General features: G+C 45.6%; 1 protein-coding gene across 3 annotated transcripts in view; it reads right to left on the bottom strand.

The window, feature by feature from the left end:
* Positions 1-27224, bottom strand: part of ZNF148 (zinc finger protein 148) — a 569671-nt gene that overhangs the window by 139873 nt on the left and 402574 nt on the right. The window contains exon 7 of one of the 3 annotated variants that reach the window (XM_069616641.1): positions 16913-16994. The exons of the other annotated variants lie outside the window; for them this stretch is intronic. Coding sequence (XP_069472742.1) covers positions 16913-16994 — 82 coding nt within the window. The remainder of the gene's footprint in view (positions 1-16912; positions 16995-27224) is intronic. 3 annotated transcript variants of the gene reach the window in all.

Genomic DNA, 27224 nt, shown 5'->3' with positions numbered 1-27224 from the left:
ATCAATCAAAGCATTGGCTGAGTGACCCGTGCATCAAGGTAGCCGCCACGGGACAGCTGATGCCCTTTGAACAATATATTGTGACACAAATGGGAGCGAAGAAGCTAGTCTCCACATGGTATGGGTTTCTTAACGACTGCACACCACAAGTTCAATGGAAATATATGAAGAAATGGGAAAAAAACATTAAGCAACCCATTTTGGATGAACACTGGGCCCATCTATGGGGAGTAGTCCCGAGACTAACACACTCTGTGCAGCTGAGGGAGATGTGGTATAAAGTCATATTTCAATGGCACTATACTCCAGAAAGATTGCATGCAATGTATCCATCAGTGTCTGACCAATGCTGGAGAGGCTATGCGACAGTAAGGGACTGGGTACATATTTGGTGGGATTGCCCTGCTTTGCAGCCCTTCTGGGAAGAATTGAAATCACAGATGGGAGGGATGTTTCAGGGGACTGAATTGCTGGGCAAAAAGGTGTGGCTGTGCAGCCTGTGGAATCCATCCTTTAGAACCTATTCTAAGATTCAGAAGAGGGGCTTCATGGCCCTTCTAATAGTCGCATTGTTCGTGATAGCGAACAATGGAAACAACGACAATGGAAACAACGACAAGCCAAGAGTGGCTCCAGAAAGTATGGTCTCTTGTCTCACTGGAATGGGTAACATACACGATTCAGGGAGCCCAGGAGGCATTCAGACAGGATTGAGATTGGGGTATGGTTTAATAATATTTACAGATTGACTACATTTTGGAATGGTGCCCCCATAGGATAAGAATCTTGGACATTTCATGAAACTACTAAAGGACACACCACAACAAAGAGGAATGGATTCACCTCGGGTGGCGAGGGGTGAAGGGGATTTAACTTGTGTTGTACTGTATTGTATCGAAAATAATATAAAATAAAATACTTTTTTTTTTTTAAAAGCTAGATCATTGTGGCATCTCACTTTATATTCGGTCCATCTTACCCTAGGTACACTTTGACATACTGGCTCAATTCCATCTCCAGCATGCAATGCATGTGGAAATCGCCAAAGACTCCCTAATCAACTCAGTTAGGTTTTATGCAAGTATGCTGCTGAGTACTTGCCCTCTCTTAAGCAGTGTATAAGTTAGTAAAGCAGCTTAACGTTAGTAAAAAAAAAAACAATGAGAAAATGTAGTGTCATTCATTTGTAAAGGGGAAATGCAGCACAACATTTCATACTATGTGCAAGGTGGGGAAACCAGAAAGAAGGAGACTGAGCGGATAATTCTCGAAATGATCCATTAAGTTCAGTGGGAGAAAGAGCATAGCAACAGTAGGTTTAAGGCCCAACAATTAACGCAACAGATCAACATTCAAAGTTAACCATCAGGAATGTACTTTGGGGGGGAAACGGATGATGGGTTCATAATTAAATCAAAGGAGATTTGTATCCACACCTCCTAAACATGGACTACAGAAAGAAAAGATTTATGAAACAAAAACACAAACAAGAGCAATAACTGTGACAAATCCTGTGGCATTAGACAAGTTTGCATTAAATAAGGTGATATTTTCATAGAATACATTACCCCAAAGTGTATGCCATACTTGCTCTCTGAAAAACCACAAGTGGCAAAAAAAAAGCAAAAGCAATCCAACTATCCTTCCAGAATTATGCCACTTCTATCACCTCTACCATCAGAAACACTACATAGGATGGGAGCACACACTCTGTCACTTTATTTGGACTTCTCCAAGCCCCTTTACATTGTAGACTTGGTCAGGCTACGGAACCACCCAGAGATTATGATTGATTCAGTCTACCCTTTCTTCTTTATCAAAATGATGTGCGGCTGAACCAGAAAGTGGCCAGGCAAATACAATCTATACATTGATACCCTTCATTACAGAAAATATGATGTACCAAAGTTGCAGATAATTCCGTCCATTTTGAAAATCTATTGGCTAGAAAAAAGAATGGGGGTCTTACATTGATAAATGCAAGATTTGTTGCTAGAGGAATAAATAATGCAGGGTGCCCCTGTAATGGAACCATAGTGAAAGATCATACTGCTTGTTCCTAGAAGTAGCTCATATCAGGGGGAAGTAATGTGGAAGAGGATTGTCCCAGTCCTACGGGCAGTGGATATGCTGCAACTTCATAATACATCTAGAAAAATATTACAGGCTGGGGTTGTGTCTTGAAGCCTGATCCTATGTCCTGTAGTTAGCAGAATATTATTATTATTATGATTGTTAGAAGTGCATTGGAGGCCTGGATTGACTTGAGAAACTTTGTAATTAACATATACAAATGGATGTAAAGTAAGTTTGCAAGTGAGTCAAACTAACGTCATCTTTTAGTCCTCATTCAAAACAGGATCTGTGGAAGGTGCTGAACAAGCCAGTCTGAAAGGAGATGCCACCCCCCACTGATCATCTGGGCCTCACGCCCCCTATATGCAACATAAGGGCTGTCTTACAGGAGAGAAATGGGAGTACCAATAAGAACTCGTTTTTGCCATTTTTTGAGAAACAAAATTGTTGGATAAGGATGAATTCTCCTGGTCCACTCCTGACTCATGTTTTCAAAGAGCCCCTATTGTGCACTACAATACAACCTTCATAAGCCTACCTCCTCTTAGTGAAGGACTATCAGCTTATAGCAGAGGAGCAGTTGCTCTCACTTCCCAGGGTAAGGTAGTCACACTGAGGGGCAGCTATCCCAGTGGCAGAATGGAGCAGTTCAACCAATGGGAGAAGAGCTGCAATAAGATCGGCCAAAACACTGAGCCTTGGCACCAGAGTGGAAAAAGGTTCAATTGTTTTGTCCCGCTCCTGCCTTTCCAGAGTAGGCAGTTCCTGTAACCGACGGGCTGGACACTCCATAGAAGGTTATTGCACATTCATCTCATTGGATGGAAGTTGAGATGGAGATGAAAGGAGACCAATGAGGATGAGGCTATAGTTTGGTTTGCGTTAGAGTGTGTGGTACACGTAGAGTGTAAGAGGAGGGATGGCATCACTAGGATGTCATACATGTGCTTGCTGAAGTACAGTCTTGCCTTTCAGATATGTATGTGAATGAGTCGTCTCCTAACTAGAGAGCATTAGAGGACAGTTGACGGCAGCCTGGTTTCTGACAAAACAGGATAAACGGAGAGTAAAACATTGATTTAGAACCAGCAGGCAAGGGAGAATGGACATTCCCATAAGGGTGGGCATTACATCGGTGACCAGACAAGCAGATCTACAGATGACTCAGGATCGAAATAAACCTCATATTATTCTATGTAAGGATAAAATACATCAGTAGAAATTGAATATGGTGAATCCTTGGTGTCCTGAAAAAGCATTACTATTTTACTATTCTAGCCTCAAACCAACATATGCCTTTGAAAAGTGATATATCAGAGGCACAACAAAGCAACAGGTGATTTTGAATATTTCTAAGTACTTAAGTTTTCGACTAGCAATGGTAAGAAAAAGTTACCAACCATGCCGAGGACTGTGCACCATACTCGTGGGTGCTCCTCCATAGGGACAGGGACCAAGCGCTTTGCGCCATAATATTCCTTCCCCTTTGAAATGAGTGAACACATAGGCGCGAGAGCCCAGGCATGGCCACATCGCACTGACTCTACCCCCAGCTTGGTCAGTCAAGTCCTGATGCCCGCTGGCAACACTTTATGGGAGCTAGAGGGATGGTTGTGGGGAAGAAAGGGGATAGAGCACAGTAGTCACTACCATGAATAGCTTTTTATTACTCCTATATCCTGTCCCATTTATGCCATATTTCGGGGTGATTGAAAAGCATGAAACAGATCCTGGAGAAGGAGGAGGAACCTAAACTACCTGAAGCAAAGAGACTTCTCAGGTTGCCTTGGCCAGAGGAAGCATCTGCCAAAGGTGTCACATTCATACAGTAATGCTTGTAAAAGTTACCGCCCCCCCAGGGAACATGCCTCTGAAAGGCAATTGTACTGGTCTTTTCCTTGACAGCATCAGGATGTAGTCCTCTCGAAGGTGTTTGGGGGGGGGGGGGGCGTGACCAATTCTCAGCATTTCTGGATCCAGGCAAATATGAACATAGGTATTGAAGCCTTAGAAGGGTTCTATGTTCAAAGCCAGCCTTTATTTTTTTTTCCAATGGGTTTTTTCCCCCAACAATTTTGTTTCAAAGAAATTCCTTGAATATTTAGATTTTATATTTGGGGGTGGGGGGGTCCTTCCACAAAGGGCACTGCAAGTTAATAATGAAGAAGAGTATCCTTAGCCAATGGCAAAGGTCTATGCAATGGACTTTACCATTGCTAGTCAATGGCAAAGGTGCCTTTAAATCAATCAAGGTGCTTACAACTCTGGCAGCACATCTGTTCGTTAAGTTTATTGAAGCAATTGAACAATACCCGCTGCCCTAAGATGAGAGTTCATTGCTACTCAAATGAAATAGAAAAAGCAATAAAAGAGCATTTGTACTCTTTATTAAAAAGGTGGGCAGTGACATAGATCAACATGGTCCGCCCTCTTGGGGGCGAGAAAGTAATTCTAAAGCTGAATCTAAGATAAAAATAATGACCCATGTGAGGGTCGCTCGGTTGCACTCTTGTCCGCTAAAATAATGGTCGGGTGTCAGGAGGAAAGGGATAAAGTCAATTATTGGGTATGGTTACCTTCCTTTCTTCCTAACCTTCCGGATAAGAGGCCCTGAAAATTATTGAAAAAAATTGTGGAACACGAAAGGTCACTCACATTAATTTAGAGGAACGGGCGGCTCAAGCAATTTACTATATTCAGCTGATATCAGTATGCTGCAGGAAACCTGGTTTACAACTAACATCGTAGTAGACAGATACCAGGCCTACTACAAAAAGGCTAAGAAAGGTGTACAAGGACGCCCTATGGGTGGCCTAGTTATAGCCGGTCATAACACACTCAAGTCAGAAGAAGTTACCATATGTATTGTGTCTATGGAAATGGAGAGTAGTAAAAAAAATGAAAATGCTGTTGGTGAATATTTGCAACCCACCAGGTGGAGCTTATAGTGTATTCAGCTGTATGTATACAAAGCTGTGGCGTCTAGGCAGCTTAGTGACCCGTGTTAAGTGATCATAATAACGAAGCATGATAACCAAAGGGGAGGATTTTCTCGTAAGAGTCTTGGAGACCGTTGGATGGAGTTTTTTTTAAAGATTTGGAGCTGTTAAATCAGCGAAATATTAGAAGATATTCTGACGTCTAACACATGGAGGCAAGGAAATAAGTCATTGATAATACATTACTTCTTTATATGTGAAACAGGGGCTAAGATAGTAGAGTCGATGAATATGGAGTTTAATACCTTTAGTGACCATGCAATTCTATCATTCATATCGAGCATGGGAAATAAGGAAGTTGTCATGCCTAGGAAAGTTGGGGAGTAATAATCAATGAGGGAATTAATTGGTTGGGGTGGACTGATTGAAATTTAAAAGCTATGTCTCGACATGCGTTTGAGTATAATAATAACGATATTCACTCCCTACAAGGTCTTCCTCCTAATGAAATAGTATCTTGTTTAAAATGCATGACTACTAGATTCCTCCCGATTGGTAACTGTCAGTTTTTTAAAGAAAATACGGAAAAAGCGAGGATTTATGATAAAGTAGTAGTATTTAGGAAAAGGAATTTAAGACAAGAAATTAGGAGTGTTAAATTTAGCTATGGGAATGTGGTGGACTATATCTCTTTGATAAAGAAGGCAAAGAATACCAATAGGAACTGGGTTAAGATCCACAGATTTCCAATACAAAATAAAGATGTATTCCATTCTAAATAGTGGAAATAAAAATAAACTATGGCAAATGTTTAGAGGCAGAAAAGGATAAAAAACACCTGTATATATCAATAGTGTAGAAGAAGAGGTGTGGTGTAAATATATGGCCTCACAATTTAGTGGAGAAAAAAAAAAAAATCAGACTGCCTTTAAGGGGACAGTTGGCATACATTTTGATCACGATAGCATACTACAGGTTATTAAGTCATTAAAACATTAACTACCATGGGGCACAAATGGTATGGCGAACATTGTCTTGAAGGTGGCTCCAGAAAAATGGGCGACGATATTATTGGATTTGTTTAATGAAGCTTTAACCACTGGTAATGTCCTGAATTCCTGGAATATGTCATATGTGATTACAGTCTATAAGAAGGGCAATCGGATGAACCCGAGCAATTACGGGTTAATATCTCTGCTTGATATGTTCTCCTCTCTTGTTCTTAGAGACAATGAAAAATGGGTGACAAGACCTCCTATTAAGTATATTTCAAGCAGACTTTAGGCCAGGACTATCTACCATTTACAATGTATTTTTGCTAAATGTATTTATAAGGTAAGCAAGGAAAAAGGGTAATCCTCAAATATTCTGTTGGGGCTGTTGCATATAATTAGGTTGCTGGATGATGGTACTAAGGCAAGGGTAAGAATGAACAGCATGGGGGATTTTTCAAAGAGTATAATTGAGAAAGGGCTGAAACAAGGACGTGTGCTCGACTCCATGCAGTTTATTCTTTAATTTCGCAGACTTGGAAAAGGTTTTGTAAGCAGTGAACTGCCTGCCGAAAGTGGGAAATGTGCATGTTACCTGGCTTGCTTATGCAGACGATATGATCATTTTTGATCACACATATACGTGGGCCTAAAAAGAAGTGTCTCTGCAATTCTGACCTATGCAAAGACTAACAAGTAGATAGTAAATAGGAGCGAAACTAAATATATGAGATTTGGCTGCAGTGCCTTAAAAGAAATACATACCTCTGAAGGAATTATTGACACAGTACAGAAGTATTCTATATTTGGGCTTCGATGTCACTGCCAAAGTGAGTATCAGAATTGGTTAATCGTAGGAGAAGAAAGGCGATATCCACGATGTCAATGGTTATATTATTTGCTCAGAAGATAGCAGGATACAGTTTGCTTGGGGAACATCCAGGAATATAAACAGAAGTTGGCACTAACTACGATAAATGCCTTGGAGGCTTGTAATTATAATCATGATCAATTGATTAATAAGCTTGAGGGAGAAGTGTGGCAGAGAACCCTGGGTCTTTCCCAGGGGACCCCAATTGATGCGATAAGACTGGAAAGGGAGTTCCTCTCCCTGTCTTCATTAATTATGCAAAATAGAGGCAATTTCTTAATTAAAATAATGACGAAGGAGGCAACTTCTGTTTTAATGTTCTTAAAGAGTGCTATGATTGCAGGGGTCCAACTTAAAGTCAGAGCTTCACAAGAAAGTCTGGGAGTCCTTCTAATGAGAACGAACACGGCCAAATAACCTGTTCTATGAGAAGGTGCCCACTAAGGATGGTCTACTACCACGCTTTACCTCACTGCACCTTTCACAGAGAAATATCCATTTGCATATCAGTCTGGTCCCAGCCACTTGGGCAGTGCAACACCGAAAAGCTAGTCAATTCTCTTTTGAACTAGAGTACCAACAGTAACTCCAGACACATGTTTGGGCCTAGTCGGGCTGCATCAGTGATGTAAAGCTGTGCCCCTCTAAGCACAGTGAGCATGGGGCCCATGTTTGGATTACCCTCTGTAACTTAGGGTGAAACCCCAAGTTCCTACAAAATTCACAAAAAGGTCCGGCAGCCCCTCTACCAAAAACGAACATGGCCAAATAACCTGTTCTATGGGAAGGTGCTCACTGTGGAGGTCTACAACCACGTTTTAGCTCACGGTACCTTTCCGAGTCCAAGCTGTTTGTGGCGCATGGTATGATATTCGAGAGGGTAAAAGATATTGCTGAATCGGCAAACAATGTGATAAGCAGAAACGATAAGGCATGTTTTCACTGTTTTTTGCGCAATGGTAGACATGTATGCACTTTAAGGACATTTTGTTAGCGAGCTGCAGGAAATTAAGCAGGATAACCTCTGGCACCGATGTTTGTCAGGATGTAGATCATCTTTGGTGTTAGCAATAACTAGAGTCTGGTTAACGGCTGAAAAGAAATAAAAATGTGATGTTTGCCCAGATAATGGCTACAGAAAAGGAATTTCAATAAATTGAGCCCTTGGTTTTAGTGGTAGAACATATTTTTAACAAAATTGTGATTCTTGTACAGATACTGACTATGGAAAAGGAATTAAATAGCTAAGTGCTTGGACTTTTCTTGAGAAAATAAATGAGTTGTTCTGAAGAGATGAACAGTAGGAAGGCATTTACTATTTTAAATACAATTTATGTCTATGTTTTAATTAATATTTTATTATGTTTAATGAGAATATTGTAATTGGAATCTTGTAATTGGAATATTTATGATCGTTTAATGTGTGAAATGTTTATAGTAAATAAAACACTAATAAAAAAAAGAAAACAAGAATTACTGCCAAAGCAGGGTGGGCTGACAACATGACAGCCAGCAGCCCCAACATTGGGGCAATGCCAGGGAATAGGCCATTACTGAGGAGGAGTGCCTTTCCTGAATACCACCCTACAGAGGAAGATCGCACTGCAGTGTTTGACAGGAAAGGTAATCTGTTCAGTAATGATTTTGCCTGCATTTGTCCATAAATTCACCATAGGAGGAAAGCACACTTTTTTCGGCGGTAGAAGGTCAATACGTCCCACTTGTCAGCTAAAGAAGAACAGCACAATGATAACGATGATTAGATATTTAATGAAACATATACATGTGTCTCATTTCAAGTCACAACTAGTAGGTGATGTTGTGTTATGCCGATTGGTAGTTGTAAACCGAATATCTGCCATTGTCAGTGCAGCCATCAACCCCAATGAGCCTGTGCGAGTCGCAGCTCTAACCCCAAATATGCTAACACTGTGGGGAACAGCTATGATTGGTTGCAACAGTGGCAGGGAGCTGCCCTCCCCAAAGTCCCAAAAGCGTACTATAATAAATGTGGGCCCTGGCACTTATTTTTTTTTTAATACAAATTAAGCACTGGGAACAGCACTACCTACTGTCCCGCACACTGTTTCTTCTTGGGAAGCGTGAAGACCAATGACTAGCAATCCTGTCGAATTTCCAAAGGTGTACCCAATCAACTGCCCGTATATGCAGCAGTTTCACCAGTGAATGTAGAATGAACATAGCTTAAGAAGAAGGAAGATGATGGGGAAATCTGAATAAGTGGAAGGCAGAAGCCCCAGAAGCCACTGAGAGCAACCATGGTTCTGCAGAGAGATGCTGCAAAACTCCAATATGCAGCGCCAGTCTTTCACCGACTGGTGAATGGCAGACGCTGATGCCAATCTCATTGCTTTTTCAGATTAGAGGCTGGTACCACAGAGGCGGGAGAATAAAAACCTTTAGCAAATAAAAACCTTTAGCTGCTGGTCATGCCTATTTGTGGCACTGGGTGCTAGGCGAGCGATCTGGCTGCTGCATCTTGCACTCCTTGTAGCCCTGAAACCACCAATATTTCTGGGGTGGGAATTCGGTTTATTCTGGTCCTGCTGATAAGGCTTCACGCTCATTTTAACACTGTGAGGGACTTCACAGTCTGTGTACTTGTCTTCCTATTCAGATTTTCATCTTTAGAGAATTGGAACAGATCTACTCCATTGAATGGGAGCTCCAGTATGCACTCCTGCATGTTTGTTGTAAACCTAGGGGAGTGCAGCTGCGCAGAGCGATGCATGTCCGCCTGCACACCCAAGCCGATTGTCATTTCTATGTGATGCAGAGAAGGCTCCCTGAGGTCCTGAGCCATCTATTTCACTTCAGACAGGCCAGAATTGAATGCCAGCCATTTTATCTGTAGGCTGGTGGTGGTAGCTCGCCTCAATCGTAGTTGTTGGTGGAGTATCTTGAGACCTTTGCCAACTTGCCAATCTCCAGCTGAGTCTCCTCTAGTGCTGGAATACCAAACAAAAAAATGGCAATGCCTGCCATGCATTCATGAAAAGGTTGTGTTGTGGAAGGGACATTCTCCGCCTACGTGTACTGAGGATCTTTGGGAGGCAAATCCTGTTTAGACCTACTGAGGTGCATCTGGAGATGGTGCAGGATCCGCTGGCACTGCTGCAGTCTGTGGAGTTGGTAGAGCGCCCAGGGGCAGGGTTGGGTGTGTGGGCCCCGTAAGGACTGGCGATGGAGGAATAAAGGACTTCCCAGATAAGCCCAAAGTAGACACTGGCACTAAAGGAAGATTCACCACCAGAGGGGTCTTGGGTCCAGTAGTAGAAGGATACAGTATTTCGTTAACATATGAAGCTTTACAAAAATGGTCATTACAGGCTTGAGAGCTGGTCTAGGACTGTGAAAATGTCACGATGCCCGCTCCCGGGGAGCCGGCTCAGGCCCTGCGTCCCGGAAAGCGGACATCAAGTCCCCGGGGACAGTCCCAGCAACCCCTTATAGGGGCCCTTTGGACAGCGTCCTGGCTCCTATGGCGCCAGGTTCATAGAAAACGTCAGTCCTGGCGCCATAGGCGCCAGGCTCATTATGAATGTGTTTGGGTGCACTTACCTGATGCAGACCATGCTGCAGAACCCCGGCCTCCTTAGGGCCTGAAAGGAACTACTTTACCTGTGGGACTCATTTACCACCCGGGCGTGGTCGGGGAAGGATACATACCTGATTGGAGGAAGGACACATTCTAGGAACTTCTTCCAAGGCTATTTAAACCACACCCGATCAGCCACACGTGCTTCGCGTTGTTCTGCATCTAGCAGCTGGACGCTCACCGTGTCTGCTCCTGCATCTTGACTTCTGCCACACCTGCCAGCATCCTGAATCACCTGCAAAGGAAGGGAACAAGAGAACAGAAGAAGGAAAAGGCCTCACCTGCTAAATCTGCATCCCAGAGACATTTTGCCGACAATCCTGAAAAGGAAGACATTTATTTTTAAAAGCACATCGCATCGATCGCTGCAGCGCCGCATTCTACTCACCTTTACAGGGCGCCTCCATGTTCAGCAGCGACCATCCGGATTCGCAGTCGCGCCCCCGCGCCTAGGGAGAAAAAGACAAGAACAAAGGTGAGAGAAAGAAGGGAAAAGGGAAGCTAAAACTCCATGTCAAGACTTACCTGTTGGGTCATTCCCTTTTCATTTCGGGTCCGCGTCGCATCCAGGCATTTTCGGACCCCGGCCCCTAAGGGGAAAAAGACATCAGCGTTAATGAGTGAATGAAAAGACATTACCAAAACACTCATTAGAGACTTACCTGATTTCCAAAAGGATTTCACCGCTCACCTCGGGTCGGTGCCTGTTCCCCGGCGTTCCGTACCCCGGCCCCTATGGGGAAAAAGACACTAGCATTAGAACATTAATGCATGGACACAGGGGGAACCACTTATAGAAAAACTTACCTGGAAGCCAAGCAAGTTTGGTTCTCACCCATCCGAAAATCCAGTGAAGTAACTGGATACCAACGCGCCCCTGCATCAGAAGCAGGATGGAGAGCTCGTCCTTCCAGACCCTAAGGTGAGACGCTACGGGGAAGCACAGAAGGGTTTTGAGGAGGGTGAGAGGGGTAAGTGGGAGGCCAATTGCATTACCCCGCAGACAGTTAACCCCCTATTCTCACCTACAGAAGGATACTTCTGCGAGTCAGACAAGCCAGATCTGGGGCCCGGTCCAGTCCGTCTTCCGAACCCTGCGCATCACCTTAGACGAGGTCACAGCAGCGCGAACCAGGCCAGCGCCCCCGTGGGAGTCAGGTGAGCGTTACAGAAGAGTAGGAAGAGGTCACTTGCTTCAAAGTAGCTGTGGCCAGTACCCACATAGGTTGCTGAATTGGTGCAGCCTGTGGTTCTGAATAACAAAGTGTATTTGATGACATAGGGTAAGCTAGAGTAAGCTGTCCACCAAGGGGCATGACAATAGGAGAATTCTTTACTGGGAGAAAACGCATCCTTAGGGACCGTTGGGAGTCGCAAGACAGGCACATTAACTTGTCTCTCCTATATTTATAACTTTCAGCCCATTCTGATTGGGATGAACCCCCAAAGGAACACGCTTCTGTTTTGTAGAAGTCATCTCCCCAGCAAGCACCCTTAAAGTGATTTTGTAGACCTCAAAGTTGTTCCAATCCAAAGGAAAGCATAGTGTGGCGGCCAGGGCATTTGTCCCTCTCCCCAATGGGGAGCCACCCCTTCTGCGATTAGGGTGTTGAGTCTGCTCAGTTTAACTCCCCTAGGGGACAGGGCAAGCAGGATCTCAGTGGGCATGACCTCCCCCCTACAGGCCAGGAAATTCCAAGACAAGGATATTTGTTATCCTCCTCTATCCCAAGAAGACAAGACCTTTATTGGTTATATTGGAATTGAATGATGTAATGAGTACAATTGCATACAAGACTAGTTGACTTATCTCCTGACCCCTTTCAGACACTGTCTGGGCCTAAATTGCAGAGAACAAAAAGGTGTGGTCTACACTGAGCAGCGGAGACCGAGCCACTTGCGGTGCGGCAGAGGTAGCGGAAGGAAGACCTCCTCCTGGAATGCGTTTCCCGAGATAGCGGATCAACACCAGGCGTGGTGTTCAAGCAAGCGAAGAGGCACGCAGAACAATGAAACGTCAACAGGCGAAGAAGCCGGGGTTACCGAGAGAATCTCAACCCGAGACACTGACGGTGGGATGTGACACAAGAACCATAGAATTCCTAGCAGACATGAAGAGAGGTGTCCCAATGCTGACTGCAAGAAGCCGCCAAGTACCCTGACCCCAAAGATCCCAGTTAGCCCACAGAGAACACAGTATGCAGTGGCTCTGGGAGACGCGAAAGCTGAAGGTCAACCATACCCCACGACGGGGTGCCAGAAAATATACCCCAGGGCAGGGTGAGCCAGAGTATACCGCAAAGTGGGGCGAGATAAGCAACAGCCCAAGGCAGGCTACCAAAAGCCATAACCCCCAGGTGGGGTACCAGACACCCTGCCCAAGGAAGGCAGATAACTGCATCCCAGGGCAGGGAAACAGACAGCCAACTCCAGAGCAGGGTAGAAGAACGCAAAGAGCACGAGTGGGTGAGAACAACTCAATGCCAAGACGGGAAACCACAGATGAATGGCCAAGTTGGCCTGAGAAACCCGACGACTCCAAAAAGGATAACCAATACTAAAGAGAGCTGAACAAGATTCCTTGGTGGGGAACCAGGCACTGGATAGTGAATGGGACACCAGCCCAGGCTGGTTCGTTAACCAGAAACTTATACAGACATTTTGGAAAAGTGTACCACAGAAGAGACTAATCAGAGACCGTGATACTTTGATACCATCTGAAGAGGGAGAGAAGGAAAAGAGACATATTAGTGACTGGAACTCTAAGATGGTAGTCACCATTCCTCAGTTGGGGAAGAAACTTTCCTGTGCTTAGGTTTACATTTTCCATTTGTTCAAAGAGGTAGGGTCATAATCCATGCTAGAGTAGGTTTTCGGGACAACAGATTTAGTTTGCTTTGAAGGATATTCTGATGTGCACTCTTTAGTTTAGACTTTTTTTCTTTCTAGGGTAGGGATCCACACATTAGACACAGTAGGATTTGAAACAGTGAAACAATAAATAACTCTTGAGAAGATGTCTGAGTATCTGTCTCCCGATTCTAACTTACCACAACAGGAAACTGAGGTTTCCGGTGCACAGCCTGATGGCTGAAGTTTCTTAGGACTCTGAGGAATGATCCTGTTACTGGTCAGAGGGACCTACCTTGAGGCAAGCCCTGGTAGGCAGTACACCCTTGGTCCCAAGTCTTCTGGAGTCCCTTGATGCAGAATGGTAAAAGAGCCCTTGGAGCATGCAACACTGATGCACATTTGGCCTCCCAGGACCCTCGCATGACAGTGAGTCAATGCCGTAGGATTCTTAGGACCCCACCCCCTTCGAAAGAATTTCCCTGTTGAGGTGTCCGAGTGACAAAAGAAGTACTTATTTTTGTTTTGATTTTGGAAAAATGACAACACTCTACTGTTCAGCGCACTCAGCGAAGAGTGGATTGCCCGCAATACGGTCATCATACCGCATGCAAATAGGAGACTCAGACGGAACACTCTTACAACTAGAACCCAGGGGACACCTACCGGTGCCAAACGGGACCAGAAAACTATTATTATTATTTTTTTTAATGAAAGCAAAAAAATAAATAAAGAACTGCTGGTGCTGATGTTGATTTACGTCTGCGTGGAAAAGATTAATGGGTGAAGGAGCCAGTGGGGCATAGCCATGCCCCGGCTCCTGCACCTAAGCGTGTGCTTACTTTTAAAGGGTAAGGTATATTAAGACGCAAAAGACTCAGGGCTCATCCCTATGGATCGAAAGCCTGGACAAAAACAAGTCTTTAGTATGTTCCTCAATTTCAGATGTTCCCTCTGATGTTGCAGTTCCTCATGGACTGAATTTCAGTATAGGTGCCATGGGGTAAGTATGGAGGAAAGGGGATGGGATGTAGGTAAAAGACAGATATTTTTTATCAAAGATTATATATTGATGATTTTCATTCAAAACGCTGTCGGAGTATTGCCATTTAACTTCATGATTATGAATGAATAAATAAGTACAGGTTTTAAATGGTACATGACCACCTCAGAGTTGTAGGTTCCATCTGTGAGTGGCTTGAGTGTCCAACCACTGGGTCCTGCCTCAGGGATCCTTCTATGTTAATTTTTATATTTATCTACTTGAAAATAAGCCTAGGACACTGATAAAAAAAACTCAATCACTGTAACGCTAACTTTGTTCACAGATAGTTAACTGCCAATACTGCAAATCCTACATACAAAACAATTCTGATGCCCATTGAGAGAACCTGATCTCCAATCAGTGGTTAAAGAGCTCCCATCTGATGGGGATAGCTATAATTGTTCACTGTAATCCTGAAATTATGTCGGAGGGTAGACTTATTTGACAGTGTGCACCCCCTTCTTGATCAGAAATAGTTTTTGAGTGCCCATGCCAAATCGGGTTGGTCCAGCAGCTTCTATTTGGTACATCAGATATGCTCAGCCTACTTGCAATTCTTCTAAGCATTCATTAATTTACTGGGGTTCTATAATGTGCTACACGCCGAACTGCTTCAAAGTGCCGGATCAGAGATGGGGAAGGGTGTGTGGGGATAAAGAGGGATGGTGGAAGAAGGGGTGAAAAGAAGAGTTGGGATAAGACAAGTGATTTGGAAATCAATCCAAGCCAAAACAAAGGTCACATTCATGGAAACCTGCAAGCATTGTTTTTGATAATACATATAGAAGTTGAGAGGTGGGGCACCAGGGAATTTGTGGTAGAATGTTTCCAATTGGTCGTTTGCAAGAGCGGGCAAAAGTTGCCTGAAATATTGATCGAAGGCCTGGACAAAAACAGTCTTTGGGATGTTCCTTAAGTTTTAGATGTTCCTGCTGATGTTGCAGTTCCTCAGGGACAGTTTAGGTGTCGGGATGGACAAAATCTTAAAACCACATTTTATTTTAAAGTGCCACAACTGATAACACTTTTAAATGTGGAACAAAATTCCATCAGGGATTTAAGATGCTGCAATTGTAGTCAACTATTTAGGTTTGACATTCCAAAGCGGCTTTGTGGTTGAAGCACAAGACTTTGAAGAATGTCCAGTACACCTGTAGGAGATAGTCGAGGGCTTCCAGTTAGATGACAGACTTTGTCGAGAGGCTCCCTATTGGCCGCAAGGACTACAGCAGATAATTGCATCAAACATGTGCAGGGAATGGCAGCAGTTGATAGAGGGTATATAGGGAACTGCATGATCAGGGCCTCCAGGCAGTTCTGAAGGGGGCACGCTATGTGTGGAGAGGGCTGAGGATGCTCCAAGCCCTGGGTGTTCGACTTTCAGGGTACCAAAGGTTATAGTAGTAAATGGGGGGTGATAATGCAATTCTCTGGTGACTTTGGAGGCTGAGGGAAGGAAACGGGGGCATCACTCTGAGGCCGACTGTTGCTGGTATGACAGTGTCATGTTCTGAAAGTGATCAGGCATGCCAGAGTTCTCTTGCAGGCGTTGTGCAATGAAAAGGAGTCTGCTCGGGGAAACTGTCTGGGTCTTGGGAAAGTTGCTCACTTTTTACCATTAGTGCGCTGCCAACTTCTTTTAAGCATGCCTTTTTTAATACTTTTCCAACAGGTCACATTTGTATACGTAGCACAAAACATCTATACTTTTGCATATTTTCCACAGTTGGTAGAATAAGGCCATACATCTGCAGTTGGCCCCAATCCATTAGCCGTAGGTCAGATACGAAAATGTACTGGGGGCAAACCGCTTGTTTGGACTACAAAAATGTCAGCTTTACATTTTTTTGTGGTTGATTTCCAGTGATGGACTTTATCTTCTTATACTGTTGGCTGCCTAAGTCTTTTTTCACAACTTCTGTAGCTCTGTTCGACTTAAGGTGAGGTCTGTCCTGGTTCTTTCCTCATGTTTTTCAGAACCCCATGATTTTAGATTTGGTTCAAAAGTAGACTTGGCAGTGGCATGGGGTAACTGCAGAAGTCTTGGGCCACGCAGAGCCACCCACTCTGTGATGTGACCCCAGGAGGCAATAAATGAGGGATAGTAAAAAGCAGGAAAACATTTAAGTTTTAAAGATATCCAAAGCAGACCCAATAGCTGGTGGAAAAACGCCACATATATTACATATCCCACCCACACACAGGTTTATTTACAGGTGACCGTCAATAGAAAAACACTTGATGCATAATCTGGATACTATGCGTAGAGGGGGAGTTGCTGCTCCAAGCAATTCAAAGGGAGAAAACAAACAGATCACAAACTGGCTCTTGGAGAAAAAATGTCAGGATGCAAATGCAGACTGCTGTTTACACTTACCCACGCAGGATCAAAGAGCAGAGCCAAATCACTACAAAGGAGGAGGAATGGCGACACAAGAAGCCACCATAATTCCCCTGGCAGACTTTAGGCATGCAGGCCTGCGCAGGACCTGGACTGAAACATCACAAAACGTCACTCACCTAGAGTTAGGAAGGGGAAGGACATATCCACAAGGGGAGGAGGTTGATCCATGGGGCCAGGGCCAATACGGAACAGGGAAACCTAAGAAATGGACCAGAAAAGCAAAGCCCTTACTGTCCCCAATATAAAAGGAGGCAAAGATTCACTAGCTGTGAGGAAGAAGAGGATGGCATTTCAGCATAGCGAGAGTATGAGACAAAGAGAAAAAGGAACTTGTGGAAGAATAGGAGGAGGGCTGTCGGGGGGGGGGGATAAGGGAAGAGAGGCAAAGAGTAATGGGGCTATTATATGACACTCTTTGGCAAAGTGGTAGAATTGAGAGAGTAATTTGCCAAAACACACAATTTGGGTTGACAGTTTGAGTCAAGCTAGCAGGGTGCGATGTGTGAACTTCTGGTTAAACAGACATCCCTGCAGTAGGTTCTCTAGTATAGGAACACGTGAGCTACAGCTTGTCAGGTGGGTTTACATGACTGTGCAAGCTTGTGTTTGTTTGCACCTGTGAAACCAAAACACCATCAATGTTATGGTAGGTTTAGAAACTGCACACAAAAAAAACCTTTACTAGTAAATTAAGAGTAGAATTGGTAATTTCTTTTAATAAGCCACACATGTCACATGGACCCCTAGTATCCTAGGGAGGTCGCTCTACTTAATACATACTAAATAATATTAAATATTCAGGGCAGCAACATTTAATATAAAATTCAAAATAAAAAATAGCACTGCCCTAGAAAATAATGACAATTTACATGGAGCTAAAAATGCAAACATTTCAGATAATTTGCATATCCAAAATGCATTGTTTTGTGGGTCTACAATGTAGGTTAACTTCCATGGATGGCTACGAGGTGGCGATCTGGCGTTTGTAAATGCCCTATTCTGTTACTATAAACCAAAATATGATGGGTGGAAACCTTCAAATTAACCACAACCACTGGAATTTCCACCAAGCAGCTTTCAATCCTAACTTTTAGAGCATCTGTAACATCTGTAGCATTACAGAAGTGGGCCAACCACATGAAAATAAGGGTTGGCCTTGCAACAAAAAAACATTATGTCCCAAACTCTCAGGATATGTGCCCTCTACATAAGAACCCAAGCAACCCAAGTCCAGGAAACGAGCAATCACACAAGTTTTGGCAGTATATGTGCAGATATGCGTCACTTGCTTGCTGTGGTAAGGCAATCAAGCTGTTACTCAGTGGAGTGGCCAAACAAGACCAACACATATCTCAGGATGTTTATGTTCCCATGTAGAGTGGGCATGGCCACCAATGTAGCCTTGTAGACCATGTGTATGGCTGTGAGTGAGGGTGGAATCTTCCCTGGAGTGATCCATTGAGCTTCCCCCTCCAATGGGACACTAAACACCCATAGCTAGGGTGACCAACCGTCCTGTTTTATCCCGCGTCTCGCAGAGCATATGTGCGGGATGCGGGCCAATACACATCAATACGGGGACCTGGCCTCATCAAGACCTTTTCAGCGCCCCTCAGACCTTTGTGTGAAAGTTGGAGCTTGGGCATGTAGCTTTGGGCCAACAGAGCATTACAATGGGAGCAACGCTGATGAGAAGGTACAAGTTACTTACCTGTAACTCTTGTTCTCCAGCATGGGTCTTACATGGATTCACCTGCTCATGAATATTCCCCATCAGGCTGGGAATACTCCGAAATACAAAGCAGTTTGGCTTGAAGCTAAAAACTGCATGCGCCTTATATAGCCTATTGATGTCACTTTGGGTCATACTGTCCTAGGTAATAACATCCGTCCTCCCCAGGTCCACCCTGATGGCCATCTTTAGATTTGGTTGCGCACGTAAAGTGGCAGTAGGAACCAAGAAGAGCCAAGAGGGGGAAGGGCGGAGGGTTCACATGTGAATCCAGGTAAGACACATGCTGGAGGACAAGAGTTACAGGTAAGTAACTTGTACCTTCTCCAGCATAGGGTTTTACATGGATTGACATGAACATGATCACACAGCAGTACACTTACACAATCACGGGAGGTGGCAAGGCTCAATACAAGCAATACACTTACCCCAGGAACAGACTCACTTCATGCAAACATGTGTGAAGCATCGCTTGTCAGAGAAGAGACTCCTCCTTGTAATCCCTATCGGCACAGTAAAATATCGTGAAGGAGTGGTTAGACCTCCACGTAGTTGCCCTGCAGATATCTAGCAGGGGAACACCAGAGAGGAACGCTGTCGTTGATGCAATGGCTCTGGTGGAGTGGGATCTCAGCTGGCCTGGCAACAGTCTGCTGGCCAGCTGATGGCAATGCATGATACAACCTGAGAGCCACCTGGAGATTGAAGCCTTGAACAGGGACTTCCCATGCCCCATAGGTCCAAAACTGATGAAAAGCAGAGAAGTCTTTTGAAAGTCCTACCTGCGTGTCACATAGAACTTCAAGGCACGCGCAATGTCCAGTGAATGCAAAGATCGTTCAGCAGGTGAAGAAAGGTTTTCCAAAAAAACTGGCAGGACTAAAGGTTCATTTAAATGAAAATCCAATGGGACCTTTGGCATAATGGAAGGATGAGTTTGTACCACCACTTAAGTGAAACAACAAACATGGAGGCTTACATGAGAGAGCCTGTATTTCCCCAACCCGCCTGGCAGAGGTGATGGGCACCAGGAAGGTGGTCTTCCGAGATAGAAACTTCAAGGAGGCCCGATGCATAGGTTCAAACGGGGCCCCCATTAATTTCGACAGTACCACAGTGAGCTCCCATGCAGGAGCTTTCACCATAGGGAACATTCTGAAGAAGGCTTTGGAGGAACTCCTTAACGATCCTGTGTGACCATAGGGAAAGCCTTCCCGGAAACACGGATGTACCGGGATATGGCGGCCAGATGAACCTTGATAGATGCATGGTGTGAAGGCATCATGAAGGAGACACAGACAACAGGTTCAAGTTTGGTTCACAAAAGGTTTAATAACTTAAAATGCGGGATGGAGTAAGGCCTAACTTGCCCTATGCTAAGGTGGGATTTCCCTACCTAAAGAAAACTAAGGATAGTCTGTGCCAGGAAGTCCAAAGCAAATGTCTGTCTGTATCCAAAACCTATAATTTCCCTCACGTCTAACTGTATAAAATGTGTAGGGATGTCAGCATCAAAATGAATAGTGTTCAAAGTAAAGTTAAGAGCTTCATCCAGCTCTTGGCTTGTAATTATCTTTCTTCTTCCCCAAGTTCAAAACAGTTTATAAGTATAGGGGTTCCCTTCCCTGAGAGTTCAAATCTTCTAGCTCTTCAAAACACAGTTTCTTGGGACACTTCTCAACTCTTATACTATTGGTACTTTTCACCAGTTCACTTAGGCAGTTCAGTTTTCTTAACTTCAAAATTTACATCAGAGTGTGTTGTAGTATAAATACAAGTTTGTTCATGAGTGCTTTCAGGGGCTTTTCCACACTGGGGTGCACCCGGTCTAGGCAGTTGTTGGACCACACGGTCCACCCATTACAGGCCACGCAACCAATGCCCCTTCGCTTGTATGCTTTTCCATCAACAAGGTGCGACTGCTTTTACCTTAAGTACTTTCATTAGCTTTTCCTTCCGGGGGTTGTGGGGGTTGCACTTGGTCTAGGCGTAGTTGTTGGACGCCAAGGTCCACCCATTACAGGTCATGCAATTGGTACCCCTTCCTTGCCACTTTTCCATCAACACTAGGCCACAGTTAAACTTTCCTTGAACTCCTTTGGCTATTGCCAATGTTAGTTTTCTCCGATCATACCCTTCTTGGTATTCCCTTGATTTTGCCAATACTTTTGTCTCAGATAATACAATTTGTGGTATCAGCCAAATTCACCGCCTTTCTTTCACTCCACTCTATATTCTCAACTGATACCATGCACTTGTTACACCTTGTATTCTCCTGGCTCTTGCCAATATAACATGGATTTCTTTAATTTTCAATTGTTGGCTTTATCCAATGTCTGTTTTCTCATATATTGCAGTTCTCTGTATTTAGGCAGATTCCCAAACTTTTCTTTCGCTGAGTTTAATGTTCAAGATTGTTCAAAACTTGCTTTCACTCTGTTCACTATTCATAAGTGTGTCTAATTGCTTCCACTTTGTTCGGCCTTCAAAAGTACTTGGCTTTCATTTTGTTCGGCATTCAAAAATGTTTGGATTCACTTTCATTTAATTCGGCATTCATAGAAATGCTTAATTCCACTTAAATCAATGTTTGTTGCTTACGTTACATATTCGCCTGCCAACCCTGTGTTCCCCTGTCTTGTTTCATTCACCGGTCAGAGTTTACAGCTTTGTTGCGAGGTCCTTGACCTCTGTCACGCTGGTCTCCTTCCTTCAGTCTGCCACCAGCATCCAGCGTCTTTCAGCTCTGCATTCCTCTTCAGGTCTCGAGCGCTGCTGCTGCCTGCCCCCAGCTTCCTCCACAGCTGACTCCTCGTCGTAGGGGTGGGTGGGTGGGAGGGGGTGGGGGGAGGGTGTGTGTGTGTGTACGTGTGTGTGTGTGTACGTGTGCGTGTGTGTGTGTACATGTGCGCGTGTGTGTGTGTACATGTGCGCGTGTGTGTGTGTACATGTGCGCGTGTGTGTGTGTGTACATGTGCGCGTGTGTGTGTGTACATGTGCGCGTGTGTGTGTGTGTGTACAAAATGAGGATTCATCTGTTTAGTTGGTCTCTTTCTCGTCCCAGTACTAAACGGGTGATTCTTGGGGAGGTTTTCAAGGGAAGAAGAGGAAAAGGACTGACTATAACCTACAAAGGCTTGGGGGATAGAGGGTTCATTATGAAAAGGAAATGGGGAATAATATGTCTCACCTAAGGACGTCCTCTTCCCCCTCCCCAAGTGTCCTCCACCCAGGGGATCCTACCTCGCATATCCACCCCCAGGGTCAGGATCCAAAAGCAAAGGCCTTTCGCTGGCCTCCCAAGAGGAGGATAAAGGGGGAAAAGAAGTGAGGACGCCCTCAGGTTCCTCACAATGGACAAGGGCAGACTTGGCCAGCGAGAGCAAGTAAGGAAGAAGCTGCAGCACTGTGATGCACAGTAGAGAACTCTTCTGTGACTGGCACCACACTGTAAATCGCTTCCACTTGTATTTGTAGCAGGCAAGCGTAGACAGAACCCTGGCCCTGGCTAGAATTTCCCAGCATTCTGAAGGCAGCGAGTAGGGTCCAAACTCTAGGGCTGCAGGCCGTCATGCTCAGACGGTGGATCGTGGTGCAGGATTGACCGTCCTTCGCTGGAGAGCAGGTCTGGAAAAGGAGGCAGTTTGATGGCTGGAATTACCGACAGACAGAGGAGGTTGGAGTACCAGATCTGCCTGAGCCACACCTGAACAATGAGGATCATCTTGCAGTGACACCATCTGAGTGTGTTGTTCACTCTTAGCAACAGAGGAATCATCAGGAATGCGTACAGGAAGCGGCCCGCCCAAGGAAACGAGAAGGCATCCCCCAAACTCCTGGCCTGAGCATACCTGCAGGCAAATCTTTGGCATTTGGTGTTGGCCTATTTCAGGGTGACCCCACTCCTCGAAGAGATGAAAAACCTGTGCTGGCTGAAGCTCCCACTCATGGCAGGACTGCAGCTCCCTGCTGAGAGAGTCCGCAATGGTGTTTTGAAATCCTGCCAGGTGAAACAGGACAAGAATCATCTGTTGAGCTATGGCCCAGTGCCACAGATTCTGCGCCTTCAGAGAGGGCCTGTGACCGGTTTCCATCTAACGTCCAGGAATTCTTGAAATGGTCTTATGCACAGCCTGCACTGAGAAACCAGATGAATACACAAGGACATCATCCCAAAGAGGGACCGGCCTGTTATCTTGGCCACTGACAGCCACTGAACCTTCCCCAGGATGGCCTTTATCCGGTCATTTGACAGTGTGCCAGACACCTGACAGTGACAGTATGTACCCAGAAACAGTGCACTGTGGAACAGCACTATGCAGAATTTGGGACCATTTGTGGAGAATCCCAGAGAGGTTAGGGTCTGGATAGTTTCCACCCGTATGCCGTACTGCCATTTTAAGAGCGCGGGACTGGATTAGCCTGTTGTCTAGGTATGTATAGACGTAGACACCCTGGCGGCAAGAAAACGCTGCCACCAGCACTAAGCACTTTGTGAAGACCCTCAGGCCGATTTCAGGCTGAAAGGCAGTGTCTTGAATTAGTAGTGTCTTCCTTGGACGAGAAACCAGTGGAACTTTCCGTGCTTTGGATGAATGGGATTGTGAAAATATGTGTCCTCCAAATCCAGTGATGCCAGGATCCCTCTTTACAGCTGCTTGAGCACATGCTGCAACATGACCTACCTGAACTTCTGGAACGTCAAGAAATTGTTGAGATGTCTTAAGTCCAGGATGGGTCTCCACCCTCCAGACTTTTCCTGGATCAGAAAGTATCTGGAGTATGCTCAGGAGCCCACCCCCCACCCCCTCTCCCCCCGGAGTCTTCGAGGGAAAGGCTCCATTGCCCCTTTCCGCAACATGGCTTGGACCTCCTTGAGGAGCTGGGCCCCATGCTGCTCCTGCCTTGAGATGGGAGGGATGTAAGCGCATTTGTCTTGAAAATCCAAGGTGTGACCATGTTGGATGATATTGAGCATCCATTTGTCCGGGGAGTTGTTGCGCAACGAGGGACAAATTGAGACAGCCGGTCTCCCACCGGGGTGCAAAAGTGGGAGCACAGGCCCTGGGCTGGGTCAGGCTTCTTTGGCTGTTGGCGTCCTAGCTGATGGGGCACAACGATGTTGAGCACCTCCCTTGTAGGCTTGCGAACATCCTCTATACACCTTCTTTGTGGTGGATCGAGAGGGCGGACGATAGGCTGGAATAAGAACTTTAGAGGTTGTGGAGACCTTTCCCTTAGTGGAGCGAAAGGACTGCCTCCTCATCCGAAGCATGCCCAATGAATATGCCATCTCAGTGTCTGTCTTGATAGCCAGGAGAGATTTGTCCACTGCCTTGCCGAAGAGGTTTCACCCCATCAAACGGCATGGCCACTAGCCTAGCCTACACATCTGGGCAGAAGCTAGTGGTGTTGAGCCAGCCTCTGCAACGTAAAGCTACACCATTTCCCATTTGCTGGAATCCAGAGTCTGCAACATCCAGGGCGACAGTGATCGCATAGTCGCAGGCCACCTCACACTCGTAGAAGATGGCTAGGGCCTCTGCCTTCTTGTCATCCGGGAGGAATTCAAGTAAGGGGCCCAGCTTGTACCAAAGCGCTCTATTGTAACGAGAGAGAATGGCTAAGGCATTGGCGACCTTCATCATGGACGCCACACTTTGTGATGCGCTTCCCAGCAGCATCTACCTTCTTCCCCTCCTGGTCTGGCGCGACTGTACAAGACGAAGAAGTGTTTGCAAACCTTTTTCTTGCTGCCGCGGAGACCAGCAAGTCTGGCATGGGATGGGTCCTAAGGCATTTGGGTGCAGTCTCTGAAATCCTTACTTCTCCAAATGCTCCTTTTTGGGAGGAGCAGAGTAAGGAGTTTGCATTACCATCAGGCCATCTTTCCAGAAGTCATCCAGTAGAGGAACTGAGCCTGACGTCTTCCAGGATGACTCAATGTTAAAAAGAATCTTCCTTTTTGGTTTCCTCAGGGATGAGGTTAAACAGCTTCGTAGCCCAGAAGATCATGGCTTGAAAGGATCCAATTGATCCCACACTCTGTCTGGGGTATATGTGTCGGAATAGGCAATTGAACTCATTGTGTAGTAGACAAATTATTCCTGCCAATGTACCCCTCTGGTGTGAGCAAGAAAACCAAAACAGGGATCTACTAACCGGAAAAGGTGTTGGACGTACACAGGACACTGCTGGCTGTGAAAATAAAGGCACAGAATCAAAACCAGGTCATAAACACTACAAGTACATTATAATGGGAATACTCTGAGAGCTGACCTGTGTACTGTAGTGGCGGACAAACAGGGGCGTCCCTTGTGGCAACCCGGAGATGGAAATTCCCCTGTTACAGACAATGCAGGTTAATATGACAGCTAAATGTAACACGAGAAAACAATAAAAGGGCTGCAGGGTTCTTACCAACGGGCGCTGTCCAAAGGTAGACGGAGGAAAAAAAGATACAGAAGACTTGGGAAGGTCCGTGGAGGAGTACAAGGAGAGTCTCTTGTCCAAGCACGATGATCCACCTGACCCGACGGCACGAGAACGCCTACGTAGTCTGGAATAAGTGCTCTTGAAGGAAGTCTCTAGTCCGGGAACTTATCAATGAAGGCGGGAGTCCAAATCGGGATTGATGTGAGCGACAACTTGCGGGTGGTGAGGTACAGAACGGGAGGAAAGGAATCCAGAAAACTAGTCAGAGTCAGCGTGCTGCAAGCGGCAGGGTACAGGACGTGAGGCAAGAACAATCGGGTAAGCAGTTCTGAGTCAAATACCAGGAGTTCGAAGACAGGACCAGGGACAAGGCAAGACAATCCGGTAAGCAGGCAAAGATTCATAAAACAAGGCGACGTGGTAAAGCACTGGATACAATAAGAAGCTACTGAGCGAACCAATTCAGAAGCACCAGAGCAGTGTTAATGCAGTGCTTAAATGGAGGAAATCACCTGACCCGAGGACCGCGGCTCTGCCGTCGCAGTGTGCCTCATAACACATGCGCAGGGTACCAGCGTTTCCAAGGTAACAGCCAACGCGCATCAAAAGACGTGCTGTAACTGCTAAGCATGGGAAATGTGCCATAGCAGTCTCGGGAGCGTAGATGAATCCTGCTGTTACGTCTTAGTAGAACATGGGAGGAACCATCCATGGGCAATGAGGACATTCTATGGACGCCAGTGCAGCATGACAAGTGCGTGGGTACGGATGGTTTCCTGACACCGATCTGATCTGGAGGAGAGTCTGTAGCTGGTAAGTCTGTGTCTGGAAAGTTGGCTTCCACAGGCACGTAGTCTTACTCATCTGTCCACTGAGCACCAACCTTGTTTGGGTTGGTGTCAGTAGTTGTATCTGTAGCTGTAAGATCAGGCTCCCCCAGGATAGGAGGACGTGGAACAGGTGGCTGCTGTGGAACAGCAGGATCCGGATGGGGTGGTGTCTGTCGAGGCCGGGATGTTCTTGAAGGACTTGTAGCAGGCCCTGGGCCAGGAAACACTGGAGGGTTGGGAGCCACTGGTGGAAATCTTTGCTGAATCTCTGAGACTAAACTATGGAGAGGGGTCAAAATGTCAACTGACACATCCCTGTGAAGCTGTAGGCACCAGTATGGGGACATGAGGCCAAGGGCTCGTATGGTGAGATGGCCGCTTATCCTGTGGAGTTGGTTGGGGATCAGTGTCACCATGAAAACCTTCAGGGTCCGAAAATACACCCTCAGGGAAATCATCATCTAACAGAGTGGAAGGCAAAACCAACCGAGCAGGGTGTGCCACCCTGGGAGGCTTCACCAGAAACACTGCGAGGGGTTGCACAGGCCGGTCGGTCTAGTAAAAAAAGGAGAGTGCCTCAGGCAACTCTTTCTCCATATTGGATCCCCTAGAGAAGGAGGCAATCATTGGGGGTCTTGGTGATGTAAGTGTCGGTGGCACAGTCCCAGCTGCAGCTGGATGTGGTCTTGGGAGACATGGCCACCCTGGAAGCAGTCATAGTCACAGTTGAGACAGTAACCGTTGCCGTCGACGGGACGAAAACCGGCACTGCTGGCTTGGTGGACGTCATCAACAGGGTTTTCATGGACGAAGATGAAGCAGTCGACAAGGACTTGGAAGACAAAGTGTTATGTTTCGTCGACAGAGTCTTGGTGCCTGACCAGTGACAGTGAATATGTTGAAGATCGCAAGCCCTCATATGACGGGATCGTCTGCGTGGTCGTAGATTACCCAGTTGACGGAGACGGCGCAGTTGCGGCGCTCATCAGCGAAGTCTGAGCGTGGCACAGCTTTACCTTTTTGTCATCCATCCGCATGGTGATCTGAATGAATGAAGTAGATGCACGTCTGATGGCGATCTTCCACAGAGATGTTCCTCAGTCAACATCTCTAACAGGCCCTGAAGAGGATCTTCTTCGATATGTCTGCCATACTCCATGTAGTAAGCCAAATTGAGATTTGATGTACATGGGATTGCTACCGGCAACAAGTCCCCGTTGCCACAAGACACAGGGTGACTGATGGAAAAAAGTTAATAAAAAAAAGGCAAAATTCAATGAGAAATTCAAGGCACAAAACTCGACGACTCTCGACACGAAACGTGCTGTAAAAATCTGAAGATGGCCACTAGAGGTGGAGCTGGGGAGGACGGAGGTCATTGGCTGGGATAGTATGACCCAAAGTGACAGCAATAGGCTATATAAGCAACAA

This window comes from Ambystoma mexicanum, chromosome 9 (assembly GCF_040938575.1).
Source record: "Ambystoma mexicanum isolate Mex_15411 chromosome 9, UKY_AmexF1_1, whole genome shotgun sequence".
Taxonomy (NCBI): Eukaryota; Metazoa; Chordata; class Amphibia; order Caudata; family Ambystomatidae; genus Ambystoma; species Ambystoma mexicanum.
This window is presented reverse-complemented; position numbering and strand designations above follow the sequence as displayed.